At 42.1% G+C, this 23,840-nt stretch overlaps 1 protein-coding gene across 3 annotated transcripts in view; it reads right to left on the reverse strand.

The window, feature by feature from the left end:
- The window catches only part of DNAAF9 (dynein axonemal assembly factor 9), a 72,262-nt gene that overhangs the window by 16,014 nt on the left and 32,408 nt on the right, over positions 1-23,840 (reverse strand). For all 3 annotated transcript variants that reach the window (XR_015050062.1, XM_085849028.1, XM_085849029.1), the window contains exons 13-22: positions 19,646-19,730; positions 19,466-19,542; positions 16,588-16,632; positions 15,455-15,500; positions 10,146-10,257; positions 9,658-9,728; positions 6,849-6,899; positions 3,203-3,293; positions 2,966-3,066; positions 2,713-2,859 (exon numbers count right to left, since the gene is read on the reverse strand). Coding sequence is in view for 2 of the 3 variants with exons in the window: in XM_085849028.1 (XP_085705154.1) it covers positions 2,713-2,859; positions 2,966-3,066; positions 3,203-3,293; positions 6,849-6,899; positions 9,658-9,728; positions 10,146-10,257; positions 15,455-15,500; positions 16,588-16,632; positions 19,466-19,542; positions 19,646-19,730 (826 nt within the window). In the remaining variant the exon portion in view is untranslated. The remainder of the gene's footprint in view (positions 1-2,712; positions 2,860-2,965; positions 3,067-3,202; positions 3,294-6,848; positions 6,900-9,657; positions 9,729-10,145; positions 10,258-15,454; positions 15,501-16,587; positions 16,633-19,465; positions 19,543-19,645; positions 19,731-23,840) is intronic.

The raw sequence follows: 23,840 nt of genomic DNA on the forward strand, positions 1-23,840 counted from the left end.
CCTAATATGTCTGTTCCCCAATGTTTTGTCCCTTCCACTCCCGCCCCTCTTGTCTCATGCCTCCTTGCTGTGAGTTGTGTGTTAGCTCTCATACGAGCCTCGACCAAGGTATACAAAAAAAAAAAAAAAAAAAAAAAAAAAAGATGGACGTCATGCCATCTCATAAGATCCCCAGAACTACATTCCAGGTGAGCTGAAAATCAGGCCCTATGGTGATCTACAGGGGATTGCCCCCCAAAAATATTTATTTGCTTTCTTCTCAGAAACGACACACAATTCCGATTAAACTTGACCACAACCCTTCATCGCCCATGATGTACCAAAGTTTGTTCACGGCATTAAAAAAAAATCCATTGGTATTTACTTTCTTCTCCGTTACATATTTTATGGGTCGTCTATGCCTACCAGTGGTTCCCTGGTTATCTCATCCAGCCGCTACCAGGTGAGCGCCCAGGGTTCCCTGGTTATCTTAAGCAGCCACTACCAGGTGAGCACCCAGGGTTCGCTGGTTATCTTAGCCAGCCACTACCAGGTGAGCGCCCAGGGTTCCCTGGTTATCTTAAGCAGCCACTACCAGGTGAGCACCCAGGGTTCCCTGGTTATCTTAGCCAGCCACTACCAGGTGAGCGCCCAGGGTTCCCTGGTTATCTTAAGCAGCCACTACCAGGTGAGCACCCAGGGTTCCCTGGTTATCTTAGCCAGCCGCTACCAGGTGAGCGCCCAGGGTTCCCTGGTTATCTTATCCAGCTGCTATCAGGTGAGTGCCCAAGGATATTGCCCCTATTTTATTTTAATGTTATGAACAAACTTTGGAACATCATGGGTGTTGAAGGTTGTGGTGAAGTTTCATCGAAATTGGTGTGTGTAGTTTCGGAGAAGAAAGCAAATACATATTTTGGGGAGCACCCTTCGGGTTTGATTGTTTTTTTTAATGCCGTGAACAAACTTTGGTGCATTCCGCGTGATGAAGGTTGTGGTCAAGTTTTATTGAAATAGTGTGTGTAGTTTCAGATAAGAAGTTGCAAGTGTTTGTGGACGGAGGGACGGACGGATGATATGCCATCCCATAAGCAGCTCCCCAGAACAACGTTCCAGGTGAGCAAATAAACTATGCACACAAAATTGGGGTTGTTTAATTAAAATGCAAAGATTTAATAAAGCATCCATCCGGTTCTACTATAAACATGTGACTGCCTTTCTGAATGTTCAAACTATGACTATTCAACCACATCAAATTGATCACGTTCTGAACTCTAACTGCTGAACAGGTTGGAAAGGAAATAACACCAGTGAACAACTAGAAGGGCACTCCGTAGAGCGCATAACTCCACCACACAATGCTGATCCACGAGAACAAATATCTTTGAAATATCGTTTTTGGCTCTTTTGCTCAATGGTGAAGATTCACTTACAAAACTTCAATAATTCTCGTATCTGGATTCGGATTCAGATCTTCACAAAAATCGAATCAATTCGTCCTCGTCGCCCACTGAATGTGTTCACGTTTCATCTGATCTATCCACAACTTTTTGAGATATCGCGCTACATATCGGTTTAGCCGTATCTCTCAATGGTGATGAATTGCTAAAAAAAATTATCGGATCCAGACCCATATCTTTACCAAAATTGAGGCAATTCTTCTTCGTCACACACCCAACATGTCCACCAAATTTTGTAGGAATCTGTCTACAAATTTTTGAGATATCATGCTATATATCGTTTTTGGCCCCGTCCCTCGATGGTTAAGAATGACTTAAAAATTCAAGCAGCCGGATCCGGATCTGGATCTTCTCCAAAATCGAATCAGTTCATCCATATCGACACACCAAACTTGCCCACCAAATTTCATCTGGATACGTCCATAACTTTTTGAGATATTCTGCACACAAACAGATGTACAAACAAGCAGACAAACAAGAAGACGACGTCGTGCAGAGCACGATACTTGCAAAATCCATAAAACAAATTTCACCTCATATGTAATTGGTGGTTGAATGCAATGAGCAAATATGCAACAACTCTTCAAATTTCAAGTCAATCGGATGAAAATTGACAATTTTATAAATTCGGACTATGTTGTCCTTTTGGTCTATGTCGCCCTCAAAAATAATTAGCTGGTTGAATTCAGTGACCCGAAGTATAAATCCTCAAATTTCAAGTCAATTGGATGAAAATTGAGGTTTTTAGAAATCTCACCCAAGTTGTTGACCTAAGACCTATGTTGACCTTTTGACCTCAAAAACAATAGGTGGCTTTCTTATGACAAACTCTACCATGTGGTGAAGTTTCATAAAGATTGGTTTAAAATTGTGATCTGTAGGAGACAAACAGACAGAGAGGGATGAAAACATAACCTTTCACCTTCGGTGGCGGAGGTAATAATCATCCCAGAACTTGTGATTGGTGTATTACACGACATCAACATGGCTGAATACAACTCATCATGGATACCATTTGTACTCTGTCAGTTTAGATAGAGCGACATATAACACGACAATGTGTGGACACGAATGAGGACGTCTCTCCAGATTCAAAGTGAATGCTTGTGATCACGTTTTTAGATGCACTTTACTCGACTCAGACCATTTTACCAACAAACAAGTGACCAAATATACAATCTGTGCAATAATCGTTAAAACGCACGTCGTGTTATCACATACACGTGTGCATCGGTATAAATAATGACAGGCTGAGAATGCACCAAAGGTTTACCTTGGAGTAGAATTTTCTGTGGACCAATGACTTAGGCCAAAAGCCAAAAGCCACACAAGAGGAGCTGTTTTGAAGATCCCATGGAATGAGTGGCAAGAATGTCTTTTTATACTTTACCACCAACATAACCACAGCAGTGGAAGAGTTCTAAAGATAAACAACACAAAATTGGACCAGAAAACTTTCCCTCAAATCAGATGGCTAATCATATTATTTAAATACCTCCAGATCAGATTAAGATGTCTGGCTGTACCGTGTCAAAGACCTTGAGTGCAGTGAATTGGCTCATGGGGATGACAAAGACTTCTCTCGTGTGAACAAACGCAAGTCCTGCTGAGAAAAAGCTCAGCTCACCTGGCACGGGCACCACACAAGCACTATAACAAGTTTAACATCACAGAAAACGGGTAAGAAAAGTTAATTTTACTTTGGGTTATAGTGGTATACAGTACAAACATGGTAAAGGGTGTCCATACACCTCCTCTCTCACCCTCAATGATGCTGCTCAAAACTGAGCTGCTCACAACGCAGACTCTACGTGCTGCACTCAGTCGATTTCCCAAGTAGTCCAATCCCGCAATCTGCATTTCATGAGAGGTAAATCATCATAGAGTATTACGATTCATTATGGACATAATCATACAGGGATTCATTATGAACATAATCACACAGGGATTCATTATGGACATAATCACACAGGGATTCATTAGGTACATCATCACCCAAGGAATATTAGGTACATCATCATACAATGATTCATTATGGACATAATCACACAGGGATTCATTATGAACATAATCACACAGGGATTCATTATGGACATAATCACACAGGGATTCATTATGGACATAATCACACAGGGATTCATTAGGTACATCATCACCCAAGGAATATTAGGTACATCATCATACAATGATTCATTATGGACATAATCACACAGGGATTCATTAGGTACATCATCACCCAAGGAATATTAGGTACATCATCATACAATGATTCATTATGGACATAATCATACAGGGATTCATGAGATACATCATCACACAGGGATTCATTATGGACATAATCATACAGGGATTCATTATGGACATAATCATACAGGGATTCATTATGGACATAATCATACAGTCATTCATTATTGACATAATCATACAGTGATTCATTATTGACATCATTATACAGGGATTCATTATGGACATAATCACACAGGGATTCATTATGGACATAATCACACAGGTATTCATTATGGACATAATCACACAGGGATTCATTAGGTACATCATCACCCAAGGAATATTAGGTACATCATCATACAATGATTCATTATGGACATAATCATACAGGGATTCATTATGGACATAATCATACAGGGATTCATGAGATACATCATCACACAGGGATTCATTATGGACATAATCATACAGTGATTCATTATTGACATAATCATACAGTGATTCATTATTGACATCATCATACAATGATTCATTATGGACATAATCATACAGGGATTCATGAGATACATCATCACACAGGGATTCATTATGGACATAATCATACAGGGATTCATTATGGACATAATCATACAGGGATTCATTATGGACATAATCATACAGTGATTCATTATTGACATAATCATACAGTGATTCATTATTGACATCATAATACAGGGATTCATTATGGACATAATCACACAGGGATTCATTATGGACATAATCACACAGGGATTCATTAGGTACATCATCACCCAAGGAATATTAGGTACATCATCATACAATGATTCATTATGGACATAATCATACAGGGATTCATTATGGACATAATCATACAGGGATTCATGAGATACATCATCACACAGGGATTCATTATGGACATAATCATACAGTGATTCATTATTGACATAATCATACAGTGATTCATTATTGACATCATCATACAATGATTCATTATGGACATAATCATACAGGGATTCATGAGATACATCATCACACAGGGATTCATTATGGACATAATCATACAGGGATTCATTATGGACATAATCATACAGGGATTCATTATGGACATAATCATACAGGGATTCATTATGGACATAATCATACAGTGATTCATTATTGACATAATCATACAGTGATTCATTATTGACATCATTATACAGGGATTCATTATGGACATAATCACACAGGGATTCATTATGGACATAATCACACAGGGATTCATTAGGTACATCATCACCCAAGGAATATTAGGTACATCATCATACAATGATTCATTATGGACATAATCATACAGGGATTCATTATGGACATAATCATACAGGGATTCATGAGATACATCATCACACAGGGATTCATTATGGACATAATCATACAGTGATTCATTATTGACATAATCATACAGTGATTCATTATTGACATCATCATACAATGATTCATTATGGACATAATCATACAGGGATTCATGAGATACATCATCACACAGGGATTCATTATGGACATAATCATACAGGGATTCATTATGGACATAATCATACAGGGATTCATTATGGACATAATCATACAGTCATTCATTATTGACATAATCATAGTGATTCATTATTGACATCATTATACAGGGATTCATTATGGACATAATCACACAGGGATTCATTATGGACAATCACACAGGGATTCATTATGGACATAATCACACAGGGATTCATTAGGTACATCATCATACAATGATTCATTAGGTACATAATCATACAGGGATTCATTATGGACATAATCATACAGTGATTCATTATTGACATAATCATACAGTGATTCATTATTGACATCATTATACAGGGATTCATTATGGACATAATCATAGTGATTCATTATGGGCATAATCACACAGTGATTCATTTCTGACATTATCACACAGGGATTCATTATGGACATAATCACACAGGGATTCATTTGGTACATCATCACCCAAGGAATATTAGGTACATCATCATACAATGATTCATTATGGACATAATCATACAGTGATTCATTATGGACATAATCATACAGTGATTCATTATGGACATAATCACACAGGGATTAATTATGGACATAATCACACAGGGATTCATTATGGACATAATCACACAGGGATTCATTAGGTACATCATCACCCAAGGAATATTAGGTACATCATCATACAATGATTCATTATGGACATAATCATACAGGGATTCATTATGGACATAATCATAAGGTGATTCATTATTGACATAATCATACAGTGAATCATTATTGACATCATTATACAGGGATTCATTATGGACATAATCATAGTGATTCATTATTGACATAATCATACAGTGATTCATTATGGACATAATCATACAGGGATTCATTATGGACATAATCATACAGGGATTCATTATTGACATCATTATACAGGGATTCATTATGGACATAATCATACAGTGATTCATTATTGACATAATCATACAGTGATTCATTATTGACATCATTATACAGGGATTCATTATGGACATAATCATAGTGACTCATTTCTGACATTATCACACAGGGATTGATTAGGTACATCATCAAAGAGGGTTTATTTTGATTTATTAAGGTATATCACAAATAAAGCTCACCTGATAGTTGTTAAAAGTACAGTGATGAAAATGCACAAAAACACAATTAATACATTATCCAACCTAAACATCTGACATTACTTTATACAATAACATAGAACACCGTAATCTCTTTAACGTCATTTATAAATGCACTTTTACTGAAAATCTCTTTAACCTGGCAGGACTTAATACATTTATATTTAAAGTTAAACCAACATAACACAAGAAACGTCAAATAACCTATCCCGACATGTCAAAAGCTTACAGTTCTTTTGTGTTAAACAGATGGTGCTGCAAAGCAAGCTTTAACAGTCATCAGTATAAAACTGCATTTTTTTTAGCATCTTCACACACACACACACACACACACACACACACACGCACACACACACACACACACACACACACACACACACACACACACACACACACACACACACACACACACACACACACACACACCTTTTTAATGTATGGATGTTAAATAAGCCTATTAACCAGGCTCAGTTGTACCATGAACATCTTACGTTTCATGACTCACCTTCCCAAGTTTCCACGAGTTCTCCAAGTCCGAAACGTCTGTTTCTCCAATCTGAAAACACAGTACAATCGTGTACCTACACGCGTCTGTATGCATATCCACCAAGCGTCTGACTCCTCGTTTGTCAAAAGACTATTTCTTATACAAAGGCTTTTATACCAATCACCAAATGATATTGAGGGTCCCCTCCTGGACTGGCATTCAGAGTTCCTGTATGCTGACGAACAGTGGATGACTTTGGATGGTTTCCCTCCCAATTTAACCTTGAGGCCAGAATCCCTCAAGGTAGTACTCTGGAACAAACACTGTTCATGGTCTATGTCAATGACCTCTCTAAGTCACTGAAAATAAAATCATTTTGCAGATTACTGAACCCTGTGCTGGACTGTTCCTTACCCCTCAGTCAGGCAGCCCATATCAGCATCCGTCTCTGTCGATTATGAGAACATACAGTAAGCAACTACTCATCTACCTGAAGGATGTCTTTTAATGCAAGAAAATCCCACACTTTCACTTTGCTCGTCCTGAAGAATCAGCCGGCAAACTCACCAATTCATTTGCGTCGTCAGTCTCTGTGAGAGGTACAGTCTTTGGAGCTGTTTGGACTCACAATCTTCTGGAACCCATTTTGGGCCTTCATACAAAGTGCCATGGAATAGAGCTCTCCCATGCGGGCCACTTCATCCCATCTTGTCTCGCTTAAGGTTGTGATGTCGAAGGCTTTCCATGTCAGTGGAATCTCATGAAAGTGGGCAAAATCTAAGGGTCTGTGTGTTGCTCAATGTAGAAGGTTGGTTGTTTTTCAGTCTGACTTGCCCCTCCTGTCTTTTCACTTCTCTATCCAGCCCCTGCTACACCAGGTCACATTATTTTAAAAAGAAAAACCGACCTTGTTACCCTCCCCATGTCAAACTTTAAAGCTCACCTCTATCCTTTCATCCTCCTATTCTCTCAACTGTGCAACCATCTTCCTGAGACTGTTGGCTGATGCTCCATCCTCAAGGCCTTCAAGTCTGCTGTCCGCTGCCACCTCATGGTCTCTCCCATTTTCTACATCGATTGAGACCCTGCCCCCCTATTATCACAGCTATTCCCCTAATGCTCTGTAGTGCATCAATGCATTCTTCTTTTTCCAGTTATTTTCCTTTGTGACAACCTTTTCTTTTAGCTCTGACCAAAAAAAAATAAAATAAATAATTACATCATGGTTGCAAGTGTCCTTTGCAAAAGTGTGTACGCTGAATAACCTTCCAACCTGATCATACTCAACAATGTTGCATGGTGTAAACCACTGTCCAGGGTTTGCAAGACTCAAACACGTCGATTATATTGGTCGACAGATTTATCAGTGAACAAGACAAGTGCCCATTGTCAAAGTGACCAGTTCTTATGATCGCAGCAGTAATCAAGCTACATTCGATGGTGTCATGAAATCAGATGTGGAGTTGTTCCTGGCTGTCTGGAATGGAATGACAATTCCAAACTCGCTTATGTTAACTCATGTGCAATGGAATGACAATTCATCAAAGCCATGTTTTAAATGTATCAATATTCTCAGGGAGTGGTTAAACCTCCAACCTTCATCAATATGTCAGGTGTACAAGTTGAGATGTTGATACAGTGACTACATAACATGGGGGTTACAGAAGGTGACATGCTAAACTGGCTAGCTCTGTGTTTGTGTATTCCCAAACTACAATAGTTGAGAAGCTTGGATTTCCTACACCTACAGTATGCCAACAATATTTGTTGGCCACTCCCTGGCATTGAGAAAAGTGAACAGTCAAGCTGGCACAGATCATGACATTATGTCAAGCATCCATCAAGAGAACGATTCAATTTAAAGGTAGATCGGGGATGCGTGTCTTTCTGGATGTGCATCGTGTGAATAAAGGATTACAAAAATCACTTACAACGACCTGAATAAGACGTCAAATACACTCATTAATTAATATGCCATTTACAACTTTTCAACTGAGCAGTAAAATTACTTATCGCAAATATAACACGAACATAGGTACAAACACACTCATGTACAGAGATCCATTTGGAATGTTAAACTGCATATTAAGGATTGTTAAAGAAAACGACGGTGAGAAAACCTTCCAGTTTGTGTGTTTTGTAACTGGAATAATGGTTATTCGCGTTTAGTGGAGGTTTTCTTGATTATCACAGACGAGTTGGTTGCACCTCTATTTTAAATGTTTCTCCTCGTGGTCTTGCTCTCTTTCTGCACCTTCCCTGCCCCTTCAGGATGGACAAGTCCTTATCGTAATCCCCTCATTGTTCGGCCTCCAAACACAAGTCGTACGACTCACCTCCACTCCTTTGTTCTTATTTTGCTTGTTGAAGTGCCTTTTTGAGCCAATCCAACCAATTCTTCCCACCAAAGCTTAAACAGTCAGCAGTTTATCGTCCCCATCTTCACCTCGAGTGATGTTACATCTCTACCTTTGACCTTTACTCCTCTCATTGACCCTCCTTCTTGCAGGTGACCATCTTCCTCACTTTCGATCTCTTTTTCGCCTGTTCCTTCATTCCCATTGCTTGTTGGTTTGCTCTGATACCTAAATGTTACTTTTCTACCCTCCATGAGTCTGGATTTTGGATAGAAATGATTTTTTTTTTAAATGCCAGATCTGCCCAGTTCTGGAAAGGAGGTGGAAATAATGAAGAAGCATCAAGTTAAGCTACTGCAGAAAATGATGAAACCAGAATCTCAGCATGGAGATTAAAAAAACAAACAACATATAGCGTACCACTTCATGAGAACATGAAAACCGTAATTTGGACTTTAACACGTACTCACCTTCCAGTTAGCATAACGAGGAATGGACACGGTGAGAACAACATGATGACTGTTCATATAATGAGATCCATCTGTTTAAAAAAAAAAACATTTATTAATCTATGAAGAAACAGCAATAGATTACATTCCATTCACCTACAGCAGTTGGAGAAAGAGGAAAGAGGAAAGAGGAATGCTGAGGACCTGGAGAAGCAGGTGATGAGGTAGATAATGATGAGATCATCAATTAAAGGTTCGGTCACGAAGACATTAAAATCGTAATATGCAGTTGCCTGTGATTCTCAAATACAAAAACATTCCGCTTGGATATCATTTCCCAGATGTTTCGTCCTCGCTGGCTAATCGATGATGATCGACACCCTTTGAACAGGTAAATAACTGGAAAAGTGCACGCAATGACTAGCGGTTACAAAACACTTGGGTTCCGAACGTCCACAGCACTCAGACTGGAACGGAATCATGTGACCTAATCACAACTTCCCACTCACCAGAATCACGTGCGGTGATGCGCGAATCCAAGAAGGTTTCCGAGAACATGACGGAACCGAGAATTCCCATTCCATGGTCAAGGTCAGGTACATCCCAAACCGTCATCCTGGCCTAAAAATGCATCGAAAACAGCATGGAAACCCAATCACTTGTATCACACAGTCAGCAAACTCATCACAACCTGTCACTTATTAACATCACCTGACAGGAGTGCATGCAAATTGCCTGTTAGTGTGCACCATGTTCAGCATTTCACAATCAAGAAATTGCCTGTTTGTGTGCACCATGTTGAGTGTTTTACCATTAGTAAATTACCTGTGAGTGTGCACCATGTTCAGTGTTTCACCATCAGTAAATTGCCTGTTTGTGTGCAAATTCTCCATGTAAATGTGTATCGTGTAGCGCTGCCTCCAGGTTGGGGAGGGTATTACAAGTCTCCACCATTTACAGTACTGTATTCCTGTCCCGCGTTTTCCAGTGCAGTCAGGTCAGGTCAGGTATGGGAGCATGTGCCAGAACAGCGCGTCGCTGCGTCCACTTTCCGCCGGTACTCCAGGGCCTCCGTCTGGCCATCCCCCAGGCTGATGCCAGGCCCATCCCCATCTCCTTGAGATGATGGTCAACCTGCTGCAACCATGAGGCACGTGGTCGACCCACTGGTCTCCTCCACTCATGAGACTCCCTCGCTGAGAGAATCTGGTGAGCAGGATCAGCGTCAGGAAAACGAGCCACGTGTCCATACAGCCGCAACTGATGCTCACGGACTATGCAGGTAACAAATCTCATCCGAGTCTCTCTCAGCAACCGCTCGTTGGACACAAAATCCGACCAGCGATAGCCAAGGATTCTCCGAAGAGACCTGGTACCAAAGGAATTAAGTCTCCGTCTCAGATCCTTGGTCAGAGTCCAAGTCTCGCATCCATAGAGCAAGACTGGAAGTACCAAGGACCTGAAGACTCGGACTTTCGTCCTCCCGCACAGGTACCGGCAGCGCCACACCCCATGATCCAGTGAATCCATGACTCCCCAGGCCCGACCCAGACGTCTATTGACCTCTGACTCGCAGCCAGCAGAGACATGAATATCACTGCCAAGGTAAGTGAATCTCTCCACAACCTCAACATCCTCACCACAAACAGACACAGACACAGACAGGACAGCAGCATCCAAGATGTCACCGAAAGCCTGGATCTTAGTTTTGACCCAAGAAACCCATAATCCCAGTGGCTCCGACTCCTCATTCAGCACCTCAAGGGCCCCTAAAAGGATGTCTAAAGTCTCCGCAAAGATGACTGCATCATCTGCAAAATCAAGGTCCAAGATCTTGACATTCCCAAACGATGCACCGCAGCTTGATCTCTCAGACATCCTCCCTAAAATCCAGTAAATACAAGTGCTGAAAAGTGTGGGGGCCAGTACACATCCCTGACGAACTCCAGTAACAACTGGAAATAAGTCAGAGATGGTACCACCACACTTCACAGCACTCTCAGTACCAGAGTAGAGTTCAGACATCAGATCGATCAGTTTTGGTGGCACCCCACGAAGACCAAGAATCCTCCAGAGGACATCCCGATTCACTGAATCGAACGCTTTACAGAGATCAACATAGGCTGCAAGCAGCCCCTGCCAAAACTCTCGTCTGCGTTCGGTGAGGACATGAAGAGCAAGGATACGGTCAATCGTTGACCTCTTTGGTGTAAAGCCTGACTGCTCTGGACGCTGGTGCTCAAGCAGATGGTGGCGAACCCTATCGAGAATTATCTGAGCGAAAACCTGGCCGGCACAGAGAGCAGCATCACACCTCTGTCGTTGTTGCAGTCTTGGCGATCACCCTTCCCTTTCCAGAGAGGAACAACGAGGCCCCTCTTCCAATCAGTTGGGATGATGCCTGTGTTCCAGGCAGAGCACAAAACTGCATGCAACGACACGAGTGCAGCATTTCCACCAGGCTTGAGAAGTTCAGCATGGATGCCACAGAACCCTGGAGCTTTGCCCCGTTTCAACCGGTTCACTGCAGTCCGTGCTTCCACAAGCGAAGGTGGACCACGGTTGATTCGAGGATCAGCAACAGGGATTGTAACACCCTTGACGTCCAACTCGACAGCTGGGGGATCAGCCTGGTACAACCCCTCAAAGTAACCGGCCCAGCGGGCCTTCACTTCAGACTCCTCTGTCAAGAGCCTACCACTCTCTGCTCTAACTGCAGTGCTCCGAGCAATGGGCTTGGATGAACACAATGCGTGAATTCCCCTGTAAGCGGGACGAGAATCACCTGTCCACAGGTGATGCTCTACCCCTTCACAGATTCCTCACACATAGGCCTCCTTGTCCACACTCAGTGCACGTACAGTTTTACGCCTCAGCTCCCTGAACAGCTCAGCTCTGCCATTCAGCCTGGCCCTGCGACTCTGGTCAATGGTGTCCAGTGTCCCTTGAGAGACAAAATTCTTCTTTGCCCTGCGGTGAGTTCCAAGACATCCACCGGCAACATCAAGGACGGTGGTCTTGAAGGCACTCCACAACTCTTCAGGACCCCCCAAAGCACCCAGACCCCCCCAAGTGTCCACTCAGACTGTTCGCAAACTCCTCAGCAACTCTCTCATCCCTGAGCTTGCCAACATCCAGCCTAGGCTGGGATGGTACCATTCTCCAGGATTTAAGGTGCAGCTTTAGAGTTGCTACAACAAGCCTGTGGTCAGTATTGAGGAACTGAGCACTCCGGTAGACCCTGCAGTTCTGGATCATCCTCCAATGACCGTCAATGAGGACATGGTCAATCTCCTTTGCCACACTGCTAGCGTTGGAATACCAACTCCAGCGATGAGCTTGTGGGCGCTGAAACCATGAACTGGCCACCCTAAGTCCATGACTTCTTGCAAAGTCAAGGAACTTAGTGCTATTCTGGTTCATAGTTCCTGACCCATGGGGACCAATACACACCTCATAACCATCCCTATCAGTTCCAGTCGATGCATTGAAATCCTCCAAGACTAGAAGTGTATCTCGTCTGGGGCACTGATCAACCACAGACTCGAGCGTGGCGTAGAATGCATCCTTCATGGTGAGATCACTCGCCTCAGTCGGAGCATAAACAGAGACCAGGGAAATGACACCGAAGGAGTGACGAATCCTTAATCTCATAATACGCTCGTTGACCGGTGTTACCTCAATTATCATTGGGGTCAGCTTATTGGACACAGTTACAGCAACTCCTTGGGTATGGTAACCATCAGAGCGACCAGACCAATAGTAGGTGTAACCACCCACCATTATCTCGCCGCAATCCGGTCTCCGAACCTCAGAGAGAGCTGCAATCCCGATGTCCAAGCGCTTGAGCTCAGATGATAACAGAGACAGGTGATCATCCTCTCTTAGGGATAGGACATTCCAGGCACCCACCTGAAGGGACCGCCTCAGGTTAACCCAAGGAGACCGCCGTCTGGTGGACGACACCTCAGCACCACTCCGACACACTCTCCCGCAATCTGACCCAGGGATGTTACCCCGTGGTTTCCCTCCTATCATCAAAGATTGGGGTCCCGAAGGCTTTGCCCCAATCCCGTCATCCGGTGAGCTGCCCTGCGAAGGGAAGCTGCACAGGAGGTATTCCTACGGAGTGGGTTTTCAGATTTTTTTGCGTCTGTGTTTTGCAGAATGAAGGGTTTTACGGTGGCCGGAGTGCAAATCCTGCCACTAACCTCCTGATAAAAAAGTAACCCAACTGCAGGAGGACGTCAGCAGACACAGTTGGGCACTAGATATGGATGACCGTTGGCTCACAAGGAGCTCCTCCGCCCTTTGAGGTGCAGTGAGGTGTTTTAAATTACAAGCAGTATGTTTTTGCTTCCTGCACGTAACCCAGGTTATTGTATTTTTTTCAGGAGCGATTGAGGCAGCTGTCAGTTGCCTAGACACTGCCCAAATATAGGTATGTGTCAGAAGAATGTGTTGCATTGCTTGGAACAAGATCGCCCGGAGTGCGGGTACTTTGCTCATGCAAATAATATATTAAACCAAGATGGCAGACACCAGTCTATTTACAGTGGAAGAGAGGAAACATAGATTGAGGAAACATAGTGGTGTACTACCACGAAAGGAGAAACACAAACAAGACGATGAAACAGTTGCAAGAATATTTCGAGGAGCATTTTGGGGCTTATGTAATACAATACTGTAATATTATACTTTTATTCCTGTTATTATTTATTACTGTTATTGCTGTATTATCTTATTACTCCTGGAGCTTATGGCTTACCCAGGTACATAGTATAAACAAATCTTGTATAGGCAGCTAAAGCATGTCCTGAGGCTTATGACTGACCCTGTACTTTAAGGTTCCAAAGCACATCATGAAGATAACTTTTCTAACCAGGCGGAGATAGTTATGAAGTAAAGATGATTATTCTGGATTTTTAAAAAAATCTTATTGCTAAAAAGTCTTCACAAGGATAAGGGAGGCAATCATGAGACAGTCCAGCAAATGCACAAAGTACAGCGTGGCCGCAATGTCTTGTCACCCCCTGTAAAATTGTGACATTGCCTTTGTGTGCAGTGTTCATCGTTTGTTTTTTCAGATCGAGTGAATGTAACCATGGGTGATACAAGCAATGGTACTATTGAACGACGGATTGTTGTCAGTGTCTGGATTCATCAACGTCCACAAACAGGGAAAACAAAGGAAGAGGTGTGCGTTGACTTCCAGTAACAATTCCACCAAGAAGCTAAAAAGATTAAAAAAAAAGACACTTTTGCATTGGGAGCATAAACTCTTTGCCACAGGCAACATAAAAGATGTGCCGTGAACTGGAAGGTCATCAACCTTATTCAGCAGTGTGAATTGGTTGAATAATTTGTCACCAGGTCACTAAAAAATGTGGACCTATAAACGATCCACAGAGCTTGGAATCCAACGTTCAACAATGCAAAAGCACATGAAGGTTGACCTAAAATTTCACCCACATCGCCTAATGTGCGTTCAAGAGTTACGAGACAAAAATGCTCCAAAAAAATGTCCCACACCACATGGCGCAAAACTATTCCCTGGAATGACAATGATGGATCACAAACCGAAACACTGGACACTCAAGGCTTGTATGGCATATGCTGTAGAATGTGTAATAAAGTAAAAGAGTACCGCAAATTTATGTGTTATATAGAACCCTTCAGTGTTACCAGCTCATATGATAAAAGGCAACATCACAATTTTTTTACAAGGGGTGACAAGACATTGTGACCGCCCTGTACATTAAAACAAGAATGGTGTGCAAGGAGCTAATCAAACTCTTCAAGTGTTGGTAAAACTTACATTCTTTAGACTGAAGTGATGTGCTTCTTCATCCACAGGAACGTTTCTACAACACAATTTACAGAAAGGGTACACAACAAATTTTCACTTCCGTATTGGCGTCACTAAAAGGAGAATGTCTGGCTAAGTTATGAGGAACAAAATGGAAAAGTATGAATGGCCTCTTGCAAGCCTGGCTCAGATTCTTCAAAGGGAGGAATTCTGAAAAGTTTAGGAGAAAGAGCAAAAGATGGTTGGTATGAGGTAAAGCAAGGGAACCGTTGAAACCTTTGAGCATTTGGGCAGCTGGAGTACTGCGGCTAGGCCGCAGAATCAACTCGGGCCTGCACACCCACTGACCTAACACGATTTCATTTATCTGGCTTCCATCAACTTGCTGCAGTCTTCATTAACCTCGTCTAGTTGGCAATTAAGCGATCATCTGGAAACAAATGTTCAAAGTTCACAGAGATGGGGCTCTTGGTCTCCTTCACTGAGTTTCTCACTTAACATGGGGAGAAGATTGTCATTTCCTTATTTTGTAGACGGTCACAGAACTAAACATGATTGCCTTCAGTGTACAATAACTAATTCACAAAAATATTCAACTGAGACAACATATTACAATAAACATTTAAATAAAAAATAAATACATTTCAGGGGTCATCCCTTAATTCTGTACAAAAACTGGGTCAGGGTGGAGGAGGATGAGGGGGTATGGGTTATGGTTAGACCGACGGTACATATCGGGGGTGAGGGAGGGATAGTTTGTACAGTTGCATACTTGGTACATACTGGGAGTGGGGGGGGGGGACATGCATACATGTACTGGTGGGGAGGGGGCTGGGGTAAAGTTGTACCCATAATACAATCTCAATAGTATGATATAACATTACCCTGTACAATGCCAATAATATATTTGAAAGTCCCCCCCATACAATCCCAACGATATTTAAAGGTCATCTTTGTAATCTTAGGAACACTTAAAAGTCTCCACACAATCACAGTAACACATGAACATTCCCTCTTGTAATCCCAATGATGTTTAACAATTCCCCTGGGGACACTGGGGAACAATCCTGGGGAACACTGGGGAAATGGAGGCCACCAAAAAACAACCTTTCACATGTTATAAAAATATACAGTATTCTTACCTTTTTCCATCGCCAACAGTAATGATGTAAAAGTCCATTTTGGGCCTGAAGGAAGACAGCATGACAATGAGAGGACGTGTGGACAGTGAGGGGACGTGCGGACGGTGAGGGGACATGGTGTTATTTCCCTCTTCTATTCGTCCCTCCCTCCTCTCTCCCTCTTTCTCTCCCCCCTTTAATATTCCCATCAGCTAAGCGACAGGTTGTATTTGATAGTCATCAATAATGGAGCATGGAATCAACATTGTAAAAGAATCACGAAGGAGCTTAAACATTAAAGCAAAACTTACAGGGAACTGTACATAAGTCATTAATCGTCCTTGGGAATGATGAGGGTTCTAATGTAAACAATCCATGAGTAAAGGAAAAGCCATTATCGAGTTAAAATGAAAATGATTAATATTGTTATGATTTCCAGGGTCAACAGGGAGGGATTAACAAGGAGGGGGGTCAGGGGGTGGAAAATCGGTCTCTCGGACACGTTTCCCTGACCTCCGAACCTGAAGCTGACAAGCCAGGGATAACTTCATGGCCCAAAGGGTTGCTAAACAACCATGGATGCCAGTTGGTGCAATCACATCGAGCAGGGTCCCCACCCTCAACATCATTTTACCTTACCTGTTGACCTAGTTACCTCAACTGGGGACCACGCTCTCAATATTCCACCTCATCTGCTCATTGTAGTATGGCCAAGTGAAACCGTAGGTAGGGCATTTGCTATCTAATGTAGTAAATCAGTCACATATTTATTTAGTACATACGCCATATCAATCCAATGATGGACAAAAAAAAAAAAAACCGGGCAGGTTTGAAACAGTTTCCCAAATGGGGCACATATTTGCAGCAAGGCAATGATCACAAGGCACGGATTTACAGGCAGATGTTCACAAGGCAAAGACACAAAAAAAATTAACCACGTACCTCATTACTCTCAAAACATACATTCCTCCATTCATAGGGTCCTGAGTTTAAAATCCCGCTTACAGAGTTCAAACCATACAGACAACTCCCCACCCTCGTCTAGAATCCCTCATATACAGCAAAATCAAACAGTATTCAATGCTTGTCTAATGTGTCGCTCGGCTAATCCTACTCATTCATCAATGAATGCATGGAACTTATACCACTCTATTTGGATGCAATTATGAAAAGCGTGTGGTTGGTCAAGGGTGGATGTACCAGGAGGGTGTCTTCTTTTTCATTTTCTTAATAGTCTATGAAGTTTATGAAGTCTCTGAACCCCCCCCCACCCCCCCTCCTACTTGGTATAAGACCCCTCCCCCAATGCTGTCTATCAGGTCCCTGGATCCCAGCACTACAAGTGTCCTCGGTGACCGCAGGACCTTTCGGCACCCGGTGCTCCCCAATAGCTCAAATGACCTTTCTACTATGGAGTTATTGTGACCTGGAAGGGCGCCAAAATTGCACAAGGCCACATGGCTGCTCATCGCAAGGTGAATCTTCGGACCATGTAGCCCATCACAAACAAAGCCAATGAGCCATATAGTCCGCAAAGAAATGATACTTGGCCCATTTGGCCTTCAAACAGGTTGCATATTCTGGCCTTTATGGCCTACAGCAAAAAGTAGCACAGGAGGTGGGTGACGTGGCAGCAGAAATAGCAAGACTGGCAGGTGGGCAAGGTATGGCTGACAGGCAATGCTGGACGGCCGGTCAGGTGAGTGGCTGTCAGATGTAACGAGTGACAGATGGTATGAGCCAGTAGATAATGTACTCATCGATGGCAGCAGGAGTGCACCGCAGTGGCCGGAGGTAGGGTGGCCAGCTTCAGCCCTATCCTAAGCCTAACCTTACTGCCCCACTAATCCCTCCTTCTAATCTATTGCTCCTTCCCCTCTAAACCCTTCTAAATAATCTGTCCATCCTGGGGCCCACTACCCCATTAAACTAAGCTATCTCCCAGGAGGAAATCAAGGCACGTATGGTGACCCAGAGGTTGTTGGTGAAGTGGCCTGCAAGGATCTGACTTATTATTACGTCCCGTATTCTGTCCTTACATGATCAAACAAAATAATTTCCTGTTAGCTTTAAAAATAAATAAATAAAAAACCACCAGTGTGGTTCCATGTAAGCAATTTTACTTGCTGTTCCATATGTTGTTGCTCTATCAAATCAGGCTTCGCCTTCTAAACTTCACTCTGTGCCTCAAACAATATTGTGGCTGGGCAGTGTGGCTCTCCTTGAAGGTCCTACCTGCTTTACTCTATCGCGACATGCCACACCAATGATGTGGTATATGTATGTGGTATAACTTGTATGTATGTGGTATAACTTGTAGAACCCTTCAGCATTGTCAGATAACACGATAAAAGGAAACATCACAATTTTTACAATGGGTGACAAGATATTGTGGCCACCCTGTATTGTGGAGACTATGCGTTCAGTACAGAAGCTTATGTTGATATTAACTCTCCAGCAGGATGTTCCACACAAAGGTGATTGTTGGTCAGGTGGCTGGCCACAATCTTTACAGTTTGGGCAGAAGGCACTTCTTTAAATCTGGATTTGTTATTCAAAGCAGCTCTTGAAGGAGTAAACAACCTCTTAATTGTATGAATAATATAAAATAAATTCATCATATTCCTTCTTAAGAACATTTAGTTGTCTCTAATTTACCACAATGACCTTGCTAAACACCAGAAATGGTACATTTACGATGAGGAAACTGTTATTATACAGTTTCATGAAAATAACGATTCATACAATTATCACATGCTTTCAGAAGTATTTTCAATGTCTAATCTTTTAATAAGTTGAAATAGACTGACAATTACTTGGTACCTTGGGTATATGCCTTGATGTATCAAAATAAGAAAAACAATGAAGACAATAAAACAACAACAATAATGATACCCACAATAGCACGTCCTTGTAGGTTGGGAGACCGTTGTTGTCGAGGCTCGAGAGAAAAATCTCCTCCACTTCTTTACTCAGCTACAAGTTCAGAACGAGATAAAAGAGAAACGTTTTTCATTTTCAAAGGAATTAAAGTAAACTTTCCACTTCAAACAGCTAAGGTATTGTTTATACCACTTACCTTGGTAATATTATCACTTTGAGAATACAGACTTATTCCAAAAAGAACAGCTTCCACCGTAGCCTTGTAGACACCGTGCAAAACCCTGAAAAGTAATGAAGCATTTAAAGCATGTGTATCATATCACAAGGACGAAGCGCATTTAAAACATTCCACCATTGGAGCAAACTGTGTGCACAGTGAAGCTGTGTCTGGAACACCGCATCATTTAAAGCCCTGCTCTTCATTGTGCGGCCCGCAAGCCAATGGCGGCCCCAGGTGGCTTAAAGTGTGGCCCCCTAACGTGCGGCCAAATAATACACAAATATGAAAACACCCCCATCGTAATCCACCATAAATGCCATCAAATTGACTCAATGGGTTCAAATGAGTGTTCCAATGTGATGCATAAAAGTAACGTAACTGCATCAGTAGATGGCAGGATGCAAACAATTATGCTTGCAGCCCAGTAACCACAACGAAAAAAAAGAATACATGGAGGCAGGGCCTATTAGCAGCCATTTTGGAATCTTGCATGCAGTGCGGCGGTTCTCACACTGACGTCTTATCTGCAAGAGTGGCCCCTTTCTCAAAAATAGGGCCGATCACTGATTTAAAGTATCACAGTGTGAAATATCATTCGTCACACAATGCTTGAATATGGCATGCCAAATGCGCGCACGCACACACGCACGCACCCAGGCATGCACGTACGCAGATGAGTGGCTCATTGAAGGAAACACATTTCTCATCCCAAATCTGAAGAAACCTAACTTCCTCATGCATACCAGCCAACAACATAAAACTTCAAACGGGAATCATTACAGAAATGATGTACCATCACCGAATACAACAAGGAGGTTTGGACGCAGAATAGAACAAAAGGGATGCAAGAGAGATTGTAATGGAACAATTGACCACCTACTACTGAACAAAGCCGTATTTGAAGGATGAATATAAATATATCCCATGAATATATCACATGAATATAAATTGTAAAATGTGAAGAACCAAATTGTCCACCGCCTGGATCGGCTACAAGAAAGCTTTCGACAGTGTCCCACATTCGTGGGTGATAAAATGCATGCAAGTTTACAAAATCAATCCCCGAATAATCAAACTGATTGAGAAAGCAATGGAGCTCTGGAATACCACATTGAAGTTACAGCACTCAGAGAGAAATATCGAAATATCAGATGTCAAGATGCAGCATGGCATCATCAGAGACAGTCACCCCCCCCACCCTCCCTCTTGATTTGTCTGGCTCTGGACCCACTGAGTAACCTTAACAACAAACAAGGACATGGATACACAATAATGACCAACAGAAGAACATCCAACGAAACAGGAAAGGTAACATACCTCCGATACATGGATGATTTAAAGCTCTTCACACTGAATGACAAAAAAAATGACAGGTCAGACTATGTCGGGTATGGGAGCATGCGCCGGAGCAGTGCGTCGCTGCGTCCACTTTCTGCTGGTACTCCAGGGGTCCCCGTCTGGCCACCCCCCAGGCAGATGTCTGGCCTATCCCCATCTCCTTGAGATGCTGATCAACCTGCTGCAACCACGAGGCACGTGGTTGAACCATTGGCCTCCTCCACTCACGTGGCTCCCTCGCTGAGAGAATCTGGTGAGCAGGATCAGCATCAGGAAAACGAGCCACATGTCCATACAGCTGTAACTGACACTCAGCTGCAGCTGACATTCACGGACTATGCAGGTAACAAATCTCATTTGAGTCTCTCTTAGCAACCGCTCATTGGACACAACGTCTCACCAGTGATCGCCAAGGATTCTCCAAAGAGACCTGGTACCAAAGGAATTAACTCTCCATCTCAGATCCTTGGTCAGAGTCCAAGTTTCACATCTATAGAACAAAAATGCAAGCACAAAGGACCTGAAGACTCGGACTTCCGTCCTCCCGCACAGATACCGGCAGCGCCACACCCCATGATCCAATGAATCCATGATTCCCCAGGCCTGACCCAGATGTCTGTTGACCTCTGGCTCACAGCCAGCAGAAACATAAATATCACTGCTAAGGTAAGTGAATCTCTCCACAACCTCAACATCCTCACCACAAAACAAGCCCTTTGACAGGTTTTGTTCTTCATCCTGCTGGGTGTCCATATCATACACCCTCCTCATCAAGAAACTTGGTGGGGGAGACGGTGTAGTCGCCGACAACTCGACCATGAACAGGTTAGTACAGGTTTACATGGTACCTGTAGCAAGTGACAGATCTAATCTGGCCTGACCTGACAATAAAAATTGACAGAACAGCTAAAAGCAGTAAAACGTTTCTCCAAGGACATTCAAATGGAATTTGAACTAGATAAGTGCTCCAAATGCACATTTGTGGAGGGTTAATGAACAAAAACAAACAAAGAAAAAGAGCAATGGGATTGCAAACCCTCACCAGGACTTCTTTTGAGTGGTGTATTTTTTATAGGTTTTCAGGTAAATCCAATATGGCTGCCAAACCACGTGACCTATGACATCATATGTGTGACTTGTTCCTCATGGATAGGTGGTCATATATGTAAAGTTTCACCTCAAACTTTTCAGCCATTACAGAGAAGAAGTTTTTGAAGGTATAAAAAAAAACAAAAAAACAATGTGGCTGCCGAATCATGTGACCAATGAAATCAAAATAAATTTGGTGGATCATTTTATCCCTAGATGACCCTCAAATTTTTTTTATACTGATCGTTCTACATCTGCAATTATGATGTCATAACGAAGGCAAGCACCTATGATGTCAGAAAAATAACACACTCATTCCCCCATGAGAAGTGCTTGCTATGTGCCCCTTGTACACCCATGGCTTGGGAAACACTTGTGTGAAGTTTCTACTCGATTTGTCTTGCCGTTCTGGAGAATATTTTTTTATAGGTTTTAGGGTAAATCTAATATGGCTGCCAAACCATGTGACCAATGACATCATATGTGTGAACCTTTTGTTCCTCATGGACAAGCGGTCATAGGTGTAAAGTTTCGCATCGATCTGTTCAGCGACTTCAGAGAAGATTTTTTGAGGTTTTTTTTTTTTCTTCAAAAAACAATATGGCTGCTGAATCAGGTGACCAATGACATCATGAAATAGTTTTCTGAAGACCACTTTATCCCGAGATGATCCTAAAAAAATTTCATACTGATCAGATGTAGCATTCTACATATGCAATTATGACATCATAAGGAGGGCACCAATGATGTCATAAAAAAAAAACAATCACACATTCCCCATGGGAATTCAAATTTTTCCTTGTTGCGGTTTCAGAGATACAGAGGTCTAAAGTTTTTCCATTTTTCCAATATGGCTGCCACACCACATAACCTATGACATCATAATTATCATTGAAACATTCCGCATGAGTAGTCGCACCTATGGTGAAAATTTCGTTGAAAACAAGCGGTCGCTTAGAAAAACACGAAAGTTCTGTGTGGATAAACAAACAGACAGACAAACAAACAAATAGTGACAACTTAGCAAAAAGTGCAAAGTAGAATGGCACTTGGTAGAGCGCATACCACTGCCAGGTGGAACAGTTCACGCTTTGTATCCCACTGATGGGCTGGATCCGAACAAAGCTTCCAATCCACTTGTTCTTGTCACCTACTCAACTCATCCACCTTGTTTTGTTAGAACTCGTACACAACTTTTTGAAACGTAGTGAAAAATTTAGTTTTTGGTCCTATCTCTCAATTTTAGAAATTAGGCCCGTGTTTACCTTTTGGCCTGAAAATTAATTGGCAGTTGAATTCACTGACCTGACATGAAATTGGTCTTCAAATTTGAAGTCAATCGGATGACAATCGAGGATTTCAAAAATTTGGCCCAATTTGGCCTTTTGGCATATTTTGACCTGTTGGCCTATGTTTATCTCAAAACTTAATAGGTGGTTAAATTCAGTGAGCTGATATGCAAAAGCTCTTCAAGTTTCAAGTCAATCGGATTAAAATTGACAATTTTAGAAACAGTTTAAATTTTTTGCCTATTTTGGGTTGACCTTTTGGCCCGTGTTGACCTTTTGACCTAAGATAACCTCAAAAGTAATCATTGGTTGAATTCACTGACCTAATTTGTAAATCCTCTTCAAATTTCAAGTCAATTGCATGAAATTTGAGGATTTTAGACAATTGTCTCAAATTGGCCTATTAGCCTAAGCAGACCTTTTCGGTTGACTAATTCTACGAACCTTCATGTGGG

The sequence above is a fragment of the Eptatretus burgeri genome, chromosome 12, assembly GCF_056783735.1.
Source record: "Eptatretus burgeri isolate ZD-2024b chromosome 12, Ebu_testis_v1, whole genome shotgun sequence".
NCBI lineage: Eukaryota > Metazoa > Chordata > Myxini > Myxiniformes > Myxinidae > Eptatretus > Eptatretus burgeri.